Source organism: Panthera onca, chromosome D1 (genome assembly GCF_046562875.1).
Source record: "Panthera onca isolate mPanOnc1 chromosome D1, mPanOnc1 haplotype 2, whole genome shotgun sequence".
Classification (NCBI taxonomy): Eukaryota; Metazoa; Chordata; class Mammalia; order Carnivora; family Felidae; genus Panthera; species Panthera onca.
The window spans coordinates 106,453,693-106,472,440 of record NC_138348.1 but is presented as its reverse complement, the minus strand read 5'-3'; the positions used below and the strand labels follow the sequence as shown (position 1 = coordinate 106,472,440).

Sequence of the window (18,748 nt, the reverse complement as noted above, 5' to 3'; positions counted from 1 at the left end):
TTGGCAAGAGCTGTTACAGGGACATGCTCACCTGCAAAAGAAGCTGGGAAATGTGGTCTCTAGCTGGAAAGCCATGTGCTCCGCTAAAGTTCAAGATACTCTGTTACCAAAAAGAAGAAAGGGAGAGGATCTTCTCAATAACACTTTCACCCTGATGACTAATTTCCTGTTTTATATGATATATCGGCTCAGTCATGGAATTCTCTTTTGCTTTTATTTTTATCTTCTCACGAGATCATAGTTGTTATTACTGTTTTACAATCAGTTTTTATTTAGATTTACCCATATGGTTGCTAATATTTTGCTGTATCATTTCTTTTTGCCTCTTACCCCTTCCTTTTGGGTTCAATTTCACTATTCTTGAAGAACATTATATTGGCTATCTATCACTGCCTAACAAATGGTTCCGAAGCATAATGAACTGAAACAACATTTATTATCTGTTTCTCGACGTAGTGTGGCATCACTGGGCCCGCTGCTTCAGGGTCTCTCCTGGGCCACAGTCAGGGGTCAGCTGGAGATGTGGTCGTCCCCCCAGGCTCGACTAAGGAAGTCTCTGCTTCCCAGCTCACTGAGATGGTTGTCGACAGGATTGTTACTCGCGAGTGGATAACTGGACTAACGTCTCAGTTCCTTGCTGGCTGTTCTTGGTTCTTTGCGATTCGAGCCTCTCTGACCTGGCAGATTCTTCATCACAGAATGTAAGCCAGGAGGGCAACAGAGGAAGAAAGCCAGCAAGACAGAGTTCGCAGTCTTTTATAACGTAATGCAGAAGTGACACCCCATCGCCCTTTTTCTGTTTTCAATTTTTAGGAACAAATCACTAGGTCCAGCCCGCCCTCAGGAGGAGGAGATTACACTTAGGTGTGAATGCAGCAGGCGGGGATCACTGGGAGCCATGTCAGAAGCTGCCTACTGTAGACACAGTCTTTGTAAGTTCTTTCAGTGAATCTGAGAGCAACAGGTCTATTACTTTTTGTTGGTTTAAAAATGACTTCATTTCAGTCTCATTTTCCTTCCTTCTGCAACTCCAAATAGCAGTATGTTAGACCATGTGATATTGTTCATAGGCCAATGATTCTATGTTCTTACATTTCTCTAGACTTTTTTCACTGTGGATTTCACTCTGGAAACTTTCTATTGCTGTGTTTACAGGTTCACTGACCTTTGCTTCTGCAATGTTACTAACTTCTAACCTTTGAATATTTAGACACTTAAGACACTTCCAAATGGCTCACCATCAGAGGATAAACAGAGTGGAAATCTGATAATATTTAAACTGAACAATACAGGGGCACCTGGATGACTCAGTTGGTTAAGTGTCTGACTCTTGATTTTGGCTCAGGTCATGATCTCACAGTTTGTGGGCTCAAGCTCTGCATCCCTCTGGACTCTCTGCTGATGGCACAGAGCCTGCTTGGGATTCTGTCTCCCACTCTCTCTCTCTCTCTGCCCCTCTCCTGCTTGCTCTCTGTCTCTCTCAAAAATAAAGAGACATTAAAAATTAACTGAACAATACAGAAAATACCACATTTCAGACTCGTGACACAGCTAAACACACTACTTAGAGGAAATTTAAGTACTTCGAGAAATTAAATACTTATTTTAAAAACGAGACTGAAAACTAATGAACTAAGTATCTACATCAAGAAGTTAGAAAAAGAACAAAGTAATAAATCCCAAGAACCCAGAAAGAAAGAAAGAAATTATAAAGGTAAATGAGTAAGATTAGAAAACAAAGATAAAGCACAGAAGATCACTGTCCAAAGCTGTTATCTGAAAAGACCAATAAAACAAACTTTTGCCAAGGTTATTCAAAGAAAAAAGAAAGGAGATCCAGAAAATAATATGAGAAATATGAAATGCAATATTAGTTATAGATCTAGCAGAGATTTTTTTTTAAAAGATAAGTAAATACTGGGAAAAAACTTATGCCAATAGATTTGGAAAATTTAGGTGAAATGTACTATTTGTTAGAAAATTATAACTTTTCAGAGTAGCTTTTGAATAAAGAGAGAACGTGAATAAACCTGCAACTGTAGCAGATAAACTATCAAGCATTTATCCTGCCTTTTCCATACCGGTTCTCTTTGGGGAGATCTGAACAGAAGTTGAGGACAAGTCTGACTTTTTTTCTTTTAAATATTTACTTATTTTGAGCGAGAGAGAAAGAGAGAAAGAGAGAGAGAGAGGGAGAGAGAGGGAGGGAGGGAGGGAGGGAGGGAGAGAGAGAGAGAGAGAGAGAGAGAGAGAAAGGAGGGAGAGAGAGAGAGAGAGAGAGAGAGAGGGAGAGAGAGAGGGAGGGAGGGAGGGAGGGAGGGAGAGAGAGAGAGAGAGAGAGAGAGAGAGAGAGAGAGAATCCCAAGCAGGCTCCGCACTATCAGTGCAGAGTCCGACACAGGGCTCAATCCCATGACTGTGAGATCGTGACCTGAGCTGAAATCAAGAGTCGGATGCTTAACTGACTGAGCCCCCCAGACACCCCAAGTCTGCCTTTATAGAAGTAGTCTAGATGATCAATGAAGAAGGAATGATAAAATTAGAACACCCGCATTTTGCAACCCCAAGCAAATTGTTCATCAGGGGTGACTAACACGACAAAAAAAGACGACGAGCTGTTAACATTTGGGGGGCATATTAAAAAGTTTAAAAGAACATAAAAAGTAATCTTAACAAGAACTGGGACCTGAAACTGCAAGTTACTTGATCCAAGCTCTCATTTGCATATAACGAGTTAAGTGTAAGCTGTGGCAGAAGGGTTTACGGTGTGCACGGTTCCCAACAGTTGCCTGGGTCAAAGTGCGGTTCCCCCAAGGCCTGAAAGGAGTGCCGGAGGCCGGCTAGAAGTGAGCCAGCAGCAGGCGGCCAACATACCCTGCAGAGGAGAAAGACACGATGCAGGACTGATGGGCAGGGGAGGGCAGAGCTTGAGGGCTATTGTGCGTCCAGCTGAACGGTTTGTTTTATTCTATTAATAAATGACGATGAAATGTCATTCAAGGATTTTTCCATCATGTATTTTAATAGGATCAGCCTACTGGCAGTATGGAGGATGTCTCAGAGCAATTCTGATAAGACCACAGGCAGGAAGACCAATTAAGACAAAACCATTAAGTTAGGGGCGCCTGGCTGGCTCAGTCGGAAGAGTGTGTGACTCTTGACCTCAGGGTTGTGAGTTTGAGCTCCATGTTGAATGCAGAGATTACTTAAATAAATAAACTTAAAAAAAAAAAAAGAGACAGAGACGGCAACTTCCTTAAATATCAATTATACCTTAAAATTTAGGAAACACACCAATATTAGCCATATTAATAAATCACCTGGGTGGGGGGGCACCTGGGAGGCTCAGTAGGTTAAGTGTCTGACTCTGGATCTCAGCTCAGGTCTTGACCTCAGGGTTGTGAGTTCAAGCCCCGTTTTGGGCTCTACGCTGGGCGTGAAGCCTAGTTAAAAAAGATTACACTTAAAATTAAAAAATAAATCAGGTCGGGGTGGAGTGAGTAATTTCTTGAGATGAAACATACTTAGGTCTAATTTTGTACTCCTTTTAAAATACTTAATTTCTAAAAACAAACAAACAAAAAACCCAAACAAAATTTAGATAATTTCTGACCTTATCCCTAAATTACACAGGCTGTATAGAATCTTTAGCATTTATTACTGAATGTAGAGTTGGAAAACATGACATATAAAATACGCATTAATAATATAAAAAGCTATTTGGCACCGAAAAAATACATAAAAAGTTTACATGGATGACATATGTGAATATATAATAAAATATAATAAAAATAATAAGAATATCGTTTCTTATGTTCATACCCTGGACTTGGGACCAGGAAGACCCAGATTTACAGTCTGGATCTATAGCTCACCAGCAGTGTGAGTCTAAGGAAGGCACAACCATCCTACACCTCACTTTCCTCACGTGCAAAGTAAGCGGGCAGGGGCTGTTTTGCTCACTGCTGTCTCTCTAGCACCAGCATGGTGATTTACATACTGCTTATGTCAATAAATATTTATGGATTAAAGACATTTATGGATTAAAGACAGAGTTGCTGTGATAATGAAATGAGATAAAAATTGTGGAAGCTCCTAACACAATTTTTTATTTATTTGAGAGAGAGGGAGCACGCAGGGGAGGGGCAGAGAGAGAAGGAGAGAGAATCCCAAGCAGGCTGCACACTGCCAGCACGGAGCCCCATGTGGGGCTCGAACCCATAAACCCTGAGATCATGATCTGAGCTGAAACCAAGGGTCGGAAGCTTAACCAACTGAGCCCCCCAGGCGCCCCTGATACAATTCTTAAGAGACGTTATAAAATGGCTGCATCGTGCCAGGCCCTATGCCAGGTGCTGGGAACATGAAGACGAGTAAGACTGCATCCTTATCTTGGAAGCTTCCATCTACAAAAGCTATGTAAAGTATGTGTGATGGAACCCACAGTACCATGAAGCTCAAGAGTAGGTGCTCAAGAAATACTAAATCTGAATTTTTATGACACTTTTCAGTTTACAAAGCATTCTTGTGAACAGTATTCTATTTGAAGAGGTACAAGTTTTACGAGAAAGGACAAAGGTGTCAGGCATTCAGCAGTGGGAGGGATGATCTGTTGGGGTAAGTAGGCACCACTTTAAGGGAAAGAATTTGAAAAGAGCTCCCAAATATGGATGGATTTCAACAGAAGTGAAGGATGGAGGGGTGGGAGCTTTAGAAGAAAAGAAATACATAAGCAAAAGCTCTTCCTAATTCTGTATTACTTTGTACATGTATTAGGGCCCACATGTTTATAAATCCCATATGGAATACTGCTGAATTGATATTTGTAACCTTTGCAATCAACTCTGATCCATCTTTGAAGATCCGGAAAACATGTTTTTTCCATCTTTCATTTTCACCTACAGGCTTCATGAACTGTCATGGTTACTAAAGGAAGTTACAGGACATTAACTTATTCACGACTATTTACTCAACACTTGATGTGCTCAAAGCCCTAGAGCTGCTAGTATGGGGTCTACTAAGATGAACAACTACCCCACAAAGCAGAAAGCTGGAAGGGCTAAAACCCAGTTGAAGCTAGATTTGCTGAGAGGGAATGTGTGCACTCCCAGGCCATCCCTGTTTCCTTCCTACAATTAATTAATCGCACTTTGAAGATTTGAGCTTATAAAAAAAGAAAATTAACTTTTTTTTTTTTTTTTTTTTTTTTTACAACCTTCTCTTTCCGATTGTCAGGGCTTGTCGTGTCCTTTACAGCCTAGAAGTCTTTTTTACGGGAAAATTGAAGCAATTTGGGAGCCACACGACTGCTGTCTCCCTGCCTCCGGGTTTAATACCCCCCAAAGGTTGTCTCAAGAAACTCTGGTCAGGTCTAGCCTTTCTTGTTCTGAATATTCCTTAAAATATCTTTTATCGCATTTAACACAGCTACAATATCCACCTTTTTTGAAATACTGACCTTTTTTGAAAGGTGGCCTTAGGGAAGGGGGTCAAAGCTTGTGACGCACTGTACCGCTGTGCGTATTTTTCTGTAACCCTCAGAATGGCCCTGGACAGCGGAACATCTTATCGGTGTTAAAGTGTTACACTCTGATCCTTGGGGAGGATAATTTATCCAAGGTCTCAGAGAGTTCAAGAGTGGCAAACCTTGGATTTGAACATTGCTATTTATGACCTCAAAGCCCCATGCTCTTTCCACGGCAACGTATTCATCTTGAGAACGTGTATTTTTTAACTTATCTGTCTTCATTTTCGTAGAAGTCTTTAGTAAAATCTCAGTTCATCCAAAAGTTTCCAAACTCTTGGATTTCATGTACTGGACGCGCATTTGCTTGCAGTGGATTATTACACATGCTTTCCCCAGTAGCCCCTAGTTTCTTGATCGCTGCGATTATTTATAACGTCATAGTCAAAGTTGTTCCTCTGTGTATCACGTTGGTTGGCACCGTGAAATCTCCTACTGCCCTTGTCTGACAATGCCCAGAATTCCCTTTCAGCCTATTTGGAACTCCAGGATGACAATCTCCCCGCGTTGCTTTTTATTTTAACAGGTAGGAGGAGAAAGGAAGTGCGGAACAGGAGAAAGCCGTTTCGTTACCTGGGGGTGTTTTACCGCATCTTTCCGTCGAACGTTCAGCTATTCTTTAAAATTCCCCGTCCTGACACCGGGGACCGAGCAGCCAGGTGAAGACAAAGGCGGTCCTCGGGTGCAGACCCAGCGCCCGGCCCCGCCCCCTAAAGGCCACACCCGCCCGGGAGGAGTAGGAACGGGCGGGGGTGGGGGGACGGGCCGCACTTGGGGAGCCGCAGGGTTTATAGGTCACCCGGAAGGAGCGCAGCCCACGGCCGCAGCTCGGAGCAGGCCCTCGCCCGGACCGCAATCGCCGTGCTCCTCCCCGCGGCCCCCCGGCGTCTAGGCTCGCCCGCGCTCGCCGAGCCTCTCGCGGCCGCTGCCGTGCGGCCTCAGCGTCGCTTCCGGTAGTTACCCGACTGCCGGCCATGGCCGCCGCGGGGGGCGCCCGGCTCCTGCGCGCCGCCTCCGTGGCCCTGGGCGGCGCGGCTTATCGTTGGCTGCTCCACGCCGGACCCCGCGCGGGAGCCGGCTGCCTCGCGGGGCTCAGGGGGCCCGGGGGGCCGGGGGGGCCGGGCCGGGGCGGCGGCGCAGTGGCGCCCCGGACGCTGAGCGTGTCGGCGCCGGCGCGGAGCAGGTGAGACGCGGGCCGGCGTGCGCATGCGGGCGGGGGTCCCCGGCGCCGCGCGGATGCTGGTTTCCCTGCCCCTTCTTGGACGCTTGCGGCCAGGCCGCTGTCCGGGGTCGCTCGCCTCTCGTCCCGCCTGGGCCGTGGCGCTCCTCGGGGCCCTGTCTGCTTCCATTCACGCCGCGGTTTCCTTTCCCAGCCCGGACGCCTGCGGGGAACGGGGACCCGGGACCCCCTGGACCCCGCTCTCCCTTCCGCCCGGGGCCCTCCGGAAGCCGCGCGCTCTGCCACCGTCGATTCTGCAGTGCTTTGGCTCGGCGCTGACCTTTGCTTTGCCCGGAGCCTGCACTGACCTTCATAAAACGCTCTCCGTTAATGTCCCGGCCAGCGCTTTGGTTCTGGGGCCTTTCCCCTGCTCTTTTAGGACGTTCCGGCTCCAGTTCTGTGGCTGGGAATGTCTGTTTAGGATACACACACATACATACCCTTATTGCCTGTATGCTCTCTTGTAGCCGATGCGGGGCTAAAACTCCTTGCCTCGCACTGGCAAGGCCGTGTTTTAAACTTGGCTTGGGCACTTAATGCCTCACTTCCTCCATCAGTATAAACCTCAGTTTCCCCATTCATAAATGGAGCATAAGTCAAGCATAGGCCTCATAGGGTTATTTGAAAAATACGATAGTACAGATAATAGAGGTGGTCTTGTGTCTGGCAAATGGTGAGGGCTCAGTAGGTGCCACCTGTTGGCAGCAGCTGCTAAGGCCCACAGTGTTGTGTTTTGTATTAAATGTTGAAAGTGATGTAAAAAAATTTTTCCCCAAAATATTTTGAAGATTTGTATTCTTGGGTATATTTGTTTTTCAAAGACACGATCCCTTTAGATATAATGGGAATAAAATTTGCTCATAATTTCAGAGTGCGGTGGAGCCTTAGGTAATGCAGATCTCTGGACAGTTCTCTGACTCCTTGCTGTCATGTAGTGGGAAGCAAGACCTGGAGGGAGACAGTTTTGGATTTGTATGCTGCCTTTTCTAGTTTCTTCTTGATAAGGTCCCTGAGAATGGGGTCTAAGACTTAATTATCTTTTCCCCATTAATACTATTACGTAGCGCATGCTCAATAAATTTTTGTTGCATGAAGTGTGAGGGAGATAAAGGAGAAGGCAAGCTGGATTTGTCCCTGTTTCTTTGACACTCCCTGCCTCTACCTCTCTACATGGATGTTTCTGTACAATGGATGCTTTCTGGGGGAAAAAAAAACTGTGTATACTTTGGGACAACATATATTGAACTTATTCACGAACCTAGTATTTCAAGGGAACGTGAATGCTTTTGTAAATGGCAGTTATCTCCCCTGCATTTATCAAGCCTGAACTTGGATATATCAGGTTGTCTTAAAAGGAAGCACATCTGTTCTATTCCCTCCTAATCCTGCTTTCCTCCTCATTGGCACAGTTTCAGTTGATGGCCTTGTGCTTTGTATCACACACGTTGGAACTAACAACTATATCTTTCACCTCTTACTCTCTCAGACTTGTGTTTTCCACTATCGTTACAACCAACCACATTGTGGCTGTTTAAGTTTAAGATAACATCAGTTAAATACATTTAAAAGAGTCGGTATCCCAGTTGTGCTGGCTGCATTTCAAGTACTCAACAGCCACGTGTGGCCAGTGGCTACTCTATTGGACATTGCAGGTGTAGAACATCTCTGTTAGTGCACAGAGTTGCACGGGACAGAACAGCCTAGAAACTGTATGGCTAAGTTATCAGTAATTGAGAGTTGGGGGGCGAGAAAAAAGGCTTTTGCTCCAAAATACTCCAACATAATACTTCCTATTTTTGTAGTGATTTAGGCTTCAAAGGGCTTTCACAACAATTGATGCACTTCACGCTTAAGAAAATCCTGGGAGGTAGGTGAGGTGGGAAATAAAAATATATTAAGTAGCTGGCAAACCAGGAACAGAAGTCAAGCAGTGTTAGTTTGTTTCCTTGAGCACCATGAGGGTTGACAATTCTTTAGCCCACAGGGTCATTAGGAAGAGTTAAGGAGGCTATGGAAGTAGGGAGCCCCAGAATGGGCCAGACCCTTTTCTTGGACCAACAGCCTCAGGCCACCCTCCCTATATGGTGAAAAGGTAGGCATCAGCAGCTATAATAACTTCCCTCCCTATGAGAAGTCTGTTAGGAACTGTACCACCGCAACCCCAGACAGCTTTGTTAAAATACCTGCTGTGGTTGAGCAGAAGAAATGGCAGTAGTAAAAGGTAACAAGTGAAGAAAATAGTCGGTTGCGCTGATGAATTGATGTTGGTAGAAGATTTAGAAGGATTGTGTTTATTTCTCAGTGTGTGAAATCTTATCCTTGGGAACAGCTAAAAGCTTGTTGCTAGTTCCTGGAATTGGGGGGGGGGGGGAACCTAAAACCCACCAATACCAATTATTAATAGCAAATGGATAAAGTTATTTGGGTAAAGTACATGCGTATAATGCTGTAAGAAACAAAGTGTTTCCACTAATGTACCTTTGATTCTCCTTCATCAGCTTGGTGAAGTCACAGTCCCCATCTTACCCATAAGGCAGTGGCTTCCCCTGGTCATCTAATGTGTGTATGTCAGACCCAGAGCTAGAATGTACATCTTCTGATTCTCACATTCCATACGCTTTCAGCTGCAGGATTACCTTTCCTCTCTCATTTCTGCTTCCTCTCCGCTCCTTTGACAAACCTATTATTTCTCTTACTGTGCAGTATTTTTTTCTGGGACTGTACACCTCTAATTCATAGCAGTTGCTTCTTAGCAACAAAAGGACTGAAGCTGGGGCGCCTGGGTGGGTGGGTAAGTTGGTTAAACATCGCCTTCCGCTTAGCTTGGTGGGTTCAAGCCCCATGTCAGGCTCTGTCTCTCTTTCTCTTTCTCAAAAATAAACAAACATTAAAAAAAATTTAAAAATGACTGAAGTTTTAAATAAAAGTTATTAATCAGTGTTTGTTGAGCTCTAGGTATTTTGCGTACATAATCAAAACTAGAACATAAATGTTACCCTGATTTTATGGAAGAGGAGTTTCATGTAAAAGACATTTCAGTGCTGTGAGCTTCTAAAGGTTTTTTTTTGTTTTTTGTTTTTGTTTTTTGCTTTGAAAAGAAGTTGGAGAGCACAGGCCCTTCTGGAGAGCCATTCTCTCTCTCTCTCTCTCTCTCTCTCTCTCTCTCTCTCACACACACACACACACACACACACGCGCGATACTTTTTAATTCATAGAATTCTCCTTTTTTCAGCATTGAATTATCAAGGAGGCCATTATCTGAAAGGGGCTTTAGTTGCCTCATTTCTAAAATAATTTGATCTGATAATTTGCAATATATTTACAGCTCTGAAATTATATAATTCTAGTTTTACCTACATTAAAGTTTTCTTTGATGGATTATTACCCTCTATTGGCAGTAGTGAAAATTGCAACTAATTAATTTAAGCTAAAGTACATCTTTTCAAATGTGAGGTCAAAATTAAAATGACCAATGGTGGATGACAGGCATCTCGTTGCTAATATCATTTCTTTTCCCAGATTTTGGAGTGATGTTTATGAGAAGGGAAAGGAATTTAAGTCCGCTGACTCTATTGGGTAATATAATATCCTATAATAAAACACGCAAGGAGGCATCATATTTATCTTCCCATTGATTCAAACAAACAAAAACCTATCGTAGCCTCTTTGAGTTTTGAGTACATGATGTGGACCAAAATGAGATGTGTAAATGCTCCGAAAACAGACTGCTGCCTCTCAGACACCCGCACAGCTGTTACCCTACCGATAGCAGAATGATCTCACGGTGTCGTCTTCTAGGGAAGCTACATACAGATGACGTTTTTCAGGGAGCCGTGTGAGAGTAAAATGGACTTCATGACTAAGGATGGTTGCTATGTGTTGTCACAGGACTCAACCGATGGCTGTAACCCCTGGGGGGACACAATGGGTGGCCTTGACAGTAATGTAGTTGCCCTTTCCTATAGGGCTGTAGAGCTTCCTTTCTGGTAAATGGGTAGATAGACATGCCTCTGATTTGTGATGCCTTCTCTAAACTATAGAAAGGAAAGAATACTATAAAAAGCATATTTGCATGCATGCTTACACACCCCCCCTATGTTTTTGACCTTACAAGTTCCTAAAACAATTCCTTTAAAGTATCTTTTAAAATTACTAAAAATAATAAAGGACTACTTCCTTTTCCAGCTCAGAAGATAAAATAACAGTCCACTTTGTAAACCGTGATGGGGAGACGTTGACAGCCAAAGGGAAAGTCGGTGACTCTCTACTAGATGTTGTGGTTGAGAATAACCTAGATATTGATGGCTTTGGTGAGTATGAAACATTCGTTAAAATTCGTAAATGAAACCATTCAATAGGTTTCAAATTTTTTTTTTTTTTTTTTCAGAATTTTAATGTCCAGCATACTAAGATAAATATTAAAATTCAGGATGTGTTAGTGTTACATTCTCTTTTATAAAGAATGAGTGACACTGTGTTTCTTTCCTTTGTACATTTAATTAACCCTTTACCCCAAACTTTCTTGCCTCATTACCTTACTGATGACCTGTGTGACGCAAAGCTGGGAGTAGCAAGTGGAGTTGAAAGGTACCAGGTTACAGATGTTAAATGTCCTATCACAGAGGAGTAGTTAGTTTTGACTTAGTTTTTTTTTTTTTTTTAACTTTGTATTTGCACATACCTTAGATGTACAGAAAGGTTGCAAAAACGGTACAGAACTTTCCGATACAATCTTCACTCACCTTCTTCTACTGTTAACAGTTTACAGAACTATGGTGTAATAATCAAAACCCAGAAAGTAATGTCGGTGCAATAACTAAAAAACTATAGACTTCATGAAATTTTCCTAGTTTTCCCATGAATGTCTTTCTGTTTTGGGATGCAATCCAGGAGACTTTGTTGCATATAGTTATCATACGTCCGTAAACTCTTTCAGTCTGTGACATTTCCTTACTCTTCTTTTTTGTTTTTCACAGCCTTGACACTTTTGACAAGTAGTGGTATGTTGTTTTATAAAATTTCCCTCAATTTGGGTTTGACTGGTGTTTTCTTGTATCGATTGAGCTTATGCATCTTTTAAGTGAGTTTTATTTTACGTACTCTTCTATTTTGTTTTATTGAGCTATAATTGCCATTTAACATATTGCTTTTAGGTGTACAACATATTGATTTGATATTTGTATATATTGACAGATGGCCACCGCCACATGTCCACTTAACCTCCGTCACCACACAAGAGTCTCGAATGTCCGTTCCCCTTCCTCGGATGTGCAGTTTATCTCCCTCTTGTTAGAGAAGGAAGTGTTTTATTTAGAAAGTTTTTATTTCTAGATTTCTGACCATATTCTCTAACCACTCACACGAAGCCTGTGTCCCAGAAACTGCCATCTTCTAGGTCAGGGATACCCGTTCTGTCAGCTGTCACTTTTGCTCAAGTACTCTCTCTGTCTGGAGTGGTGGTTCTCAGTGTTAGCATCCGTGTCACTTGGGAGATGCAGATCCTCAAACCCCACTCCAGATCTGCTGAATCAGAGTGTTTGCGGTAGCACCCAGCAGTGTGTGTTTTCACAAGTCCTCGTGTGACTTTGCTGTATGTTAGAGAACCCCTGGTTTGCAGCAAGGCAGACTGTGATTGTGCCTGTCTGACTCTGATTCGTTCTAGGCACGGTTCACATTACACTTTTAGGGGCCTTTTCCAGCACAGAACTATTTCTCTTCCACCGTTTTCCCATCATATAATAAATATATCTGTGTCAATGCTCATCACAGTTTGCCTTTTTAGGGAGAATGCCCCTCTCCCGTACTCGTGGGTTAGATTGTGAGCTCTTACTCAGGGACCTCACAGAGTTGGTTTTGTCCCGAGCTGATAGTGAAAAACATTTGCTGAATTTCTAAATCTAAGTCAGGGTTAATCATGACAACGACCATTTGCACGCATAGTACATTCCAGCCTTTGTTACCTGTTCTTGTAGACTTGTTTTTTAAACTTCCATCTTATAGATGAAGAAACTAAGGTTCAGAGAAGTTAATTTTCCCTGGGTCGTACAAGGAGCGAGTGAGAGGTCCAACACTCAAACTCAAGTCTCTTAACTCCCAAAGGTCTGCTTTTTCCTTTATGCCATTTCCCCTAAGAAGCATCTTTCCTGTGTGAACACCTGTCACAGAAATTAGGTGGTGAAATAGTTGATACGGTTCTAATTTTAAGGAGTTTTTGAGTCTCGTGCAGTGATTCTTGGCTGGGATTGAGTTTCAGAATCTCTACAGAACTTTTAAAAGTGCAGACATCTGCGTTCCATCATAAATAGTACAGGGAGAGAGGGGAGTTGCGTAGGTATATTTTTACAAAGTTCCACATGGTTCACATCCACACCATAGTTAAGAATGACTAATTTAGGGAAAGAATTCATTTAAAAGAAATGAAAATACTTAAAAGAAAATTTAAGTATAATACATATTCTATAAAATTTATCTGTAATTGATCTTCCTCATGCATTCATATCAGCTACACTTAAAAAAAATTTCTTTTTGATAGAGATAGAGCACAAGTGGGGGAGGGGCAGAGAGAGAAGGAGATGGAATCCGAAGCAGGCTCCAGGCTCTGAGCCGTCAGAGCCTCACGCGAGGGTCTAACTCACAAATTGCGAGATCATGACCTGAGCCCAAGTTGGATGCTCAACCAACTGAGCCACCCAGGCGCTCCTTAAATTTTTCTTTTTTAATGTTTATTTATTTAGAGAGAGAAAGCACAAGCAGGGGAGGGGGAGAGAGAGAGGGAGACACAGAATCTGAAGCAGGCTCCAGGCTCTGAGCTGTCAGCACAGAGCCCGACGCGGGGCTCGAACTCACGGACCACAAGATCATGACCTGAGCCGAAGTCGGATGCCCAACCGACTGAGCCACCCAGGCACCCCCTTTTGTTTTGTTTTGTTTTTTTTTCCAGCTACACTTTTAACTAAACCTAGTTTCTCTGGATTATTCTCTCACAGATGAAAAGTAGTACAAGCACAGTCATTGAGAATAAGACTCTGGAATCAGACCGATTATGGTTCCTATCTCTTACTAGCTGTGAGACCGGGAGCAAGCCACTTGAAAGTCTGCATGCCTCAGTTTCCTCTTCTGTAAACTAGGATTATAATAGTTCTAACCTCATCGGGTTGTTAGAGGTGAAACGGGATATTGGAAATGAAGTGCTTAGCACAGTACTGACCCTGGTAAGCATGGCAGGACTCGTGGCATTTAAACTTGGCCTTCTCTCATCCTCTCATCCCCAGTTCTGCAGTAGCCTTAACACTTGGCAGCTTCAGAACTACGGTAGCTGTGAAACCCAGCGGGCTTGCGGCCACTGGAGGGACACGTGGGGCTTGAATCCCTCAGAACGTCCAATCTCCAGACCTCGGTCACTTGTCTCACAGCTTTCCAGGAAAGCTCCGGCCCAGGGAGCTACCTGACCTGCCTCAGAGATTGCTCCGTGGAAAAAGATCTACCCCTAGGACTTCAGTCTAAAACAGTCACGTGTGGTTGTTTAACACAACTGCTGAGGCTGTGATACCAGTTGGGCAAACTGGAGCCTGGCCAAAAATTTAAAAGGAAGATCTGGGGAATGAGATGTATGTAGTGGGCTTTGAACTGCTCTGGGGATCTAGACGGCCATGCCCGACGTGCGACCCTGCAGGAAAGATGTGTCAGGGCCCTGGCCTCTCATCCCTGGCTAACCTGGAGTCCCGTGCGGGGACTGAACGTTGAAGGGGCACTGAATCACACACGAAGCTCGTCAGCAAAAGGTGGAAGAGTTAGTGATTCAATGCATTGAAGGAAACCCTGTCCAGTCATCTGGCTGACCGCTGAGCTAACCGAGCAGAGACTTCAGAGGCCACACACGACGGGGGAAACAGACTTTGGAGCATTAGAACAGGAAAGTCACTGGAGAAACAAATAACAACAGGCACAGGGTTGGAATCCTGATTTCCCTGGTCGCCACATTTTATTAGGCACAGTGTCCACCTGCAATGAAAAAAAATTCAAGACATCCAGAGAAATGGGAAAGTGTGGCTCGTACTCAGGAACAAAAACAGTCTATAGAAACTGCCCCGAGGAGGCTCAGGTATTGGACTCAGAAGGCAAAGACGTTGCATCAGCTAGTATACAAGTTCACAGTGCCGAAGGAAACTTACGTGACAGAACTGTGTCTTTGTCATCTTTATGGCCGACTGTGGAGGCCATTACCGGTCTAAGCGAGGATACTTAGATGAAATAACGAACACTGTTCGTGCCCTTGAGAAAGTTGATCTTTTGAGTTCTGAGAAAGCTGACGTGGAGGCTGCGACCCATGCATCTATTTTTCTACATGTCTCCACAGAGGCAGTTGTATATACGAGGCATGTGTATTGGGCTCTTCACTGCAGAGATACTCGTAACAGCAAAAAGTCTGAAACAACCGAATGCCCATCAGTGGAGGGCTGGTGTGTGGTTACACAGTGGGATATTATATGGCCGTGTTAGCAAAAGTCTCTGGAAGGAGTCTTAAAAACAAAGATCAGTGGTTACCTGTTGGTAGGAGGGAGATTTTCATTATAACACTTTTTATACTTTCTGAGTTTTGGATGGTGTGAATGCGTTACCTATTTTATTTTTATTTAATCAATTCGTTTTTAAAGGAGATACAAGTTTATTGAATACAGGATAAGGGAAGCAGCCGGCAGGACAGCACAGAAGAGGCTGTTGGCTCGTCACCTATTTGAAAAATGTATCTAAGAAAAAAATTAGAGGAGACAACCTAAATGTCTCATAATGGGAATTGTTTAAGTCCAGGATGGCATTTCTAAATTACAGTATGTGTCCATTACAAATAACGTTCACAATGTATTTATAATAACACAGGTAGATGTTTATAAGTGAAAAAGACAAATGTATTTAGTTGCTTTTGATTTTTCAGAATGTACTGAAAACAGTCTTAGAAGGCGTTCAGTGCTGGTTGTCTCTTCTTGATCTGATTGTGAGTTTTTCATTTTCATTCCACTTTTCCCTGTATTGTAACTTTTCCTGTAGCGACTTACTTCCCTGTGCCTCACTTTCATTATCTGTCAAGTGGGGATAATAATAATACTCACTTCATAGGACTTTTATAATGGTTAAGTTAATATGTGTCTTCATCCCAAAAGGCAAGGGAATTAAAAGCAAAAATGAACTACTGGGACCTTATGAAGATAAAAAGCTTCTGCACTGCAAAGGAAACAACCAACAAAACTAAAAGGCAACCAACGGAATGGGAAAAGATATTTGCAAATGACATGTCGGACAAAGGGCTAGTATCCAAAATCTATAAAGAGCTCACCAAACTCCACACCCAACAAACAAATAACCCAGGGAAGAAATGGGCAGAAAACATGAATAGACACTTCTCTAAAGAAGACATCCGAATGGCCAACAGCACATGAAAAGATGCTCAACGTCGCTCCTCATCAGGGAAGTACAAATCAAAACCACACTCAGATATCACCTCACGCCAGTCAGAGTGGCCACAATGAACACATCAGGAGACTATAGATGCTGGAGAGGATGTGGAGAAACGGGAACCCTCTTGCACTGTTGGTGGGAATGCAAACTGGTGCAGCCGCTCTGGAAAACAGTGTGGAGGTTCCTCAAAAAATTAAAAATAGACCTACCCTATGACCCAGCAGTAGCACTGCTAGGAATTTACCCAAGGGATACAGGAGTACTGATGCATAGGGGCACTTGTACCCTAATGTTTATAGCAGCACTCTCAACAATAGCCAAATTATGGAAAGCACCTAAATGTCCATCAACTGATGAATGGATAAAAAAATTGTGGTTTATATACACAATGGAGTACTACGTGGCAGTGAGAAAGAATGAAATATGGCCCTTTTAGCAACGTGGATGGAACTGGAGAGTGTGGTGCTAAGTGAAATAAGCCATACAGAGAAAGACAGATACCATATGTTTTCACCATATGTTTCAGTGGCATGAGCACTGGGTGTTGTATGGAAACCAATTTGACAATAAATTTCATATATTGAAAGAAAAGTTAATATGTGTCTTTGGAATAATATCTGACATGAAAAAAGTGTTAGGAATGTTTGCATTAGTCTATTTTATTGTATAAAAACCCGTATACATGTTGAGACACTGGTTCACATCCACGAGGATGACTATTGTCAGAAAAATGAGAGAATGACAAGTGTTGACAGGGATGAGGAGAAATTGGAGGCCAGATGCATGGCTGGTGGGAATGTACCATGGTGCAGCCGCCGTGGAGAACAGTTTGGCAGGGCCGCTAATAGTTAAACACAGAATTACCATGTGGTCCCGCAGTTGCATTCCTAGGTAGAGCCTCAAAAGAACTGAAAGCAGAGACTCAGACATGTTGTACCCCATTGCTCGTAGCAGCATCATCCCCAGTACCCCAGAGGTAGAAATCTACTCAACTGTCCATCAACAGATGGATGGAGGAACAAGATGAGGTATATACATATAATGGAGTATTATTTAAAAGAAATGAGATTCGGACACATGCTGCAGTGTAGAGGAACCTGGAAAACATTGTGTAAGTGAAATAAGCCAGACACAGAAGGACAAATACTCCCTGATTCTTCGCACGTGAGGTACCTAGAACAGGGATATTCACAGAGACAAAGTAGACCAGAGGTTCCCGGAGACTAACGGAAGGGAAGAACCTGTTTGGGATGTTGAGTGTCTTCTGGAAATAGACAGTGGTGATGATTGTACAACATAATGATTGTACTTAATGCCACTGAATCGTATACTTAAAAGTGGCTAGTGATGGTAGATTTTATGGTATGTATTTTTTACTACAAGCAAAAAATTGGGGTAAAAATAAAATCTGTATAAATACAGAAAGTAATATTTTTCCTGATTAAAAACATCAGTGCATGTTATTCATTGTAGAAAACTTTGGAAATTTTAATAAGCATGTAAAATAAAATTCATCCATTATTTTACTCTCCATAACCACTAATAACTTTCCATGCTTTTTTCTTTTTAGTTTAGTTTGTTTATTTGGGGGGGGAGGAGCAGAGAGAAAGGGAGAAAGAATCCCATGTGGGGCTCAAACTCATGAACTGTGAGATCATGACCTGAGCCAAAATAGAGTCGTAAGCCTACCGGACTGAGCCACCCAGGTGCCCACATTTCTGTGCTTTTTAAAACCCATCTTGTGGTGACATTTTATGCAAACATGAATGACATGAAATAAGGGTGATAGGAAAATATTAAAGTTGCATATTCTGTATCATGTTTGAAATTGTGTGAATCTATCCACATTTGTTGTTGTTGTTAAGTTTATTTATTTTGAGAGGGACCGAGAGAGCGCCAGCAAGGGAGGGGCAGAGAGAGAGGTGCAATCTCAAGTAGGCTTGGTCAGCATAGAGCCTGATGCGGGGCTCAAATTCCCAAAAACTGAGATGGTGACCTGAGCTAAAATCAAGAGTCAGACCCTTAACCGACTGACCCACCCAGGTGCCCACATTTTTAAAATGTGAAGAGATTCACTTAATTTTGAAGCTGACAGTCATGGCGAATTGTAGACTATGTTCGTGCTAATGCCATTATGGGGGAGCTACATTAGCAGATAGATAGATAGAAATGTTTCCTGGGGCCCTGGGCGGCTCAGTCGCTTAAGCCCGTGACTCTTGATCTCAGCTCAAGCGTTGATCTCAGGGTCTTGGGTTCAAGCCTCACATTGGGCTCCATGCTGGGCGCCAAGCCTACTTAAAAAAGTGTTTCCTAATCTCTGACCAGAGCAGGTGGACCATGCACTGACTCATCAGGTGATGGTGTAGTGCTGAAATAACCGCCCTTCCCCCAAACCAGTAACTTTGGGATGGAAGTTAAATGTGACCTGATGCCCTGAGGGTTGAACGATCCCCCTGACAATGTGTGCTGTTAATTTAGGAGTGGATACGCTATAGGTGCTTAGAAAATAGGATTTTAAAAGCAAAAATATTTTTAAGCTCACAAAAATCT

At 43.1% G+C, this 18,748-nt stretch overlaps 1 protein-coding gene and 1 long non-coding RNA gene across 4 annotated transcripts in view; one reads left to right on the top strand and one right to left on the bottom strand.

Moving 5' to 3' along the window:
- LOC132660830 (uncharacterized) overlaps nt 1-6,210 on the bottom strand; it is a 58,130-nt gene extending 51,920 nt beyond the window's left edge. For both annotated transcript variants that reach the window (XR_014135323.1, XR_009601922.3), the window contains exons 1-2: nt 6,098-6,210; nt 32-100 (exon numbers count right to left, since the gene is read on the bottom strand). This is a non-coding gene — a long non-coding RNA (uncharacterized LOC132660830). The remainder of the gene's footprint in view (nt 1-31; nt 101-6,097) is intronic.
- A 169-nt stretch (nt 6,211-6,379) lies between these two features.
- FDX1 (ferredoxin 1) overlaps nt 6,380-18,748 on the top strand; it is a 36,084-nt gene continuing 23,715 nt past the window's right edge. The window contains exons 1-2 of one of the 2 annotated variants that reach the window (XM_060604630.3): nt 6,380-6,707; nt 10,931-11,055. In XM_060604630.3, coding sequence (XP_060460613.3) covers nt 6,499-6,707; nt 10,931-11,055 — 334 coding nt within the window. In that variant the 5' untranslated portion in view covers nt 6,380-6,498. The remainder of the gene's footprint in view (nt 6,708-10,930; nt 11,056-18,748) is intronic. The other variant, XM_060604631.3, reaches the window with a different exon arrangement.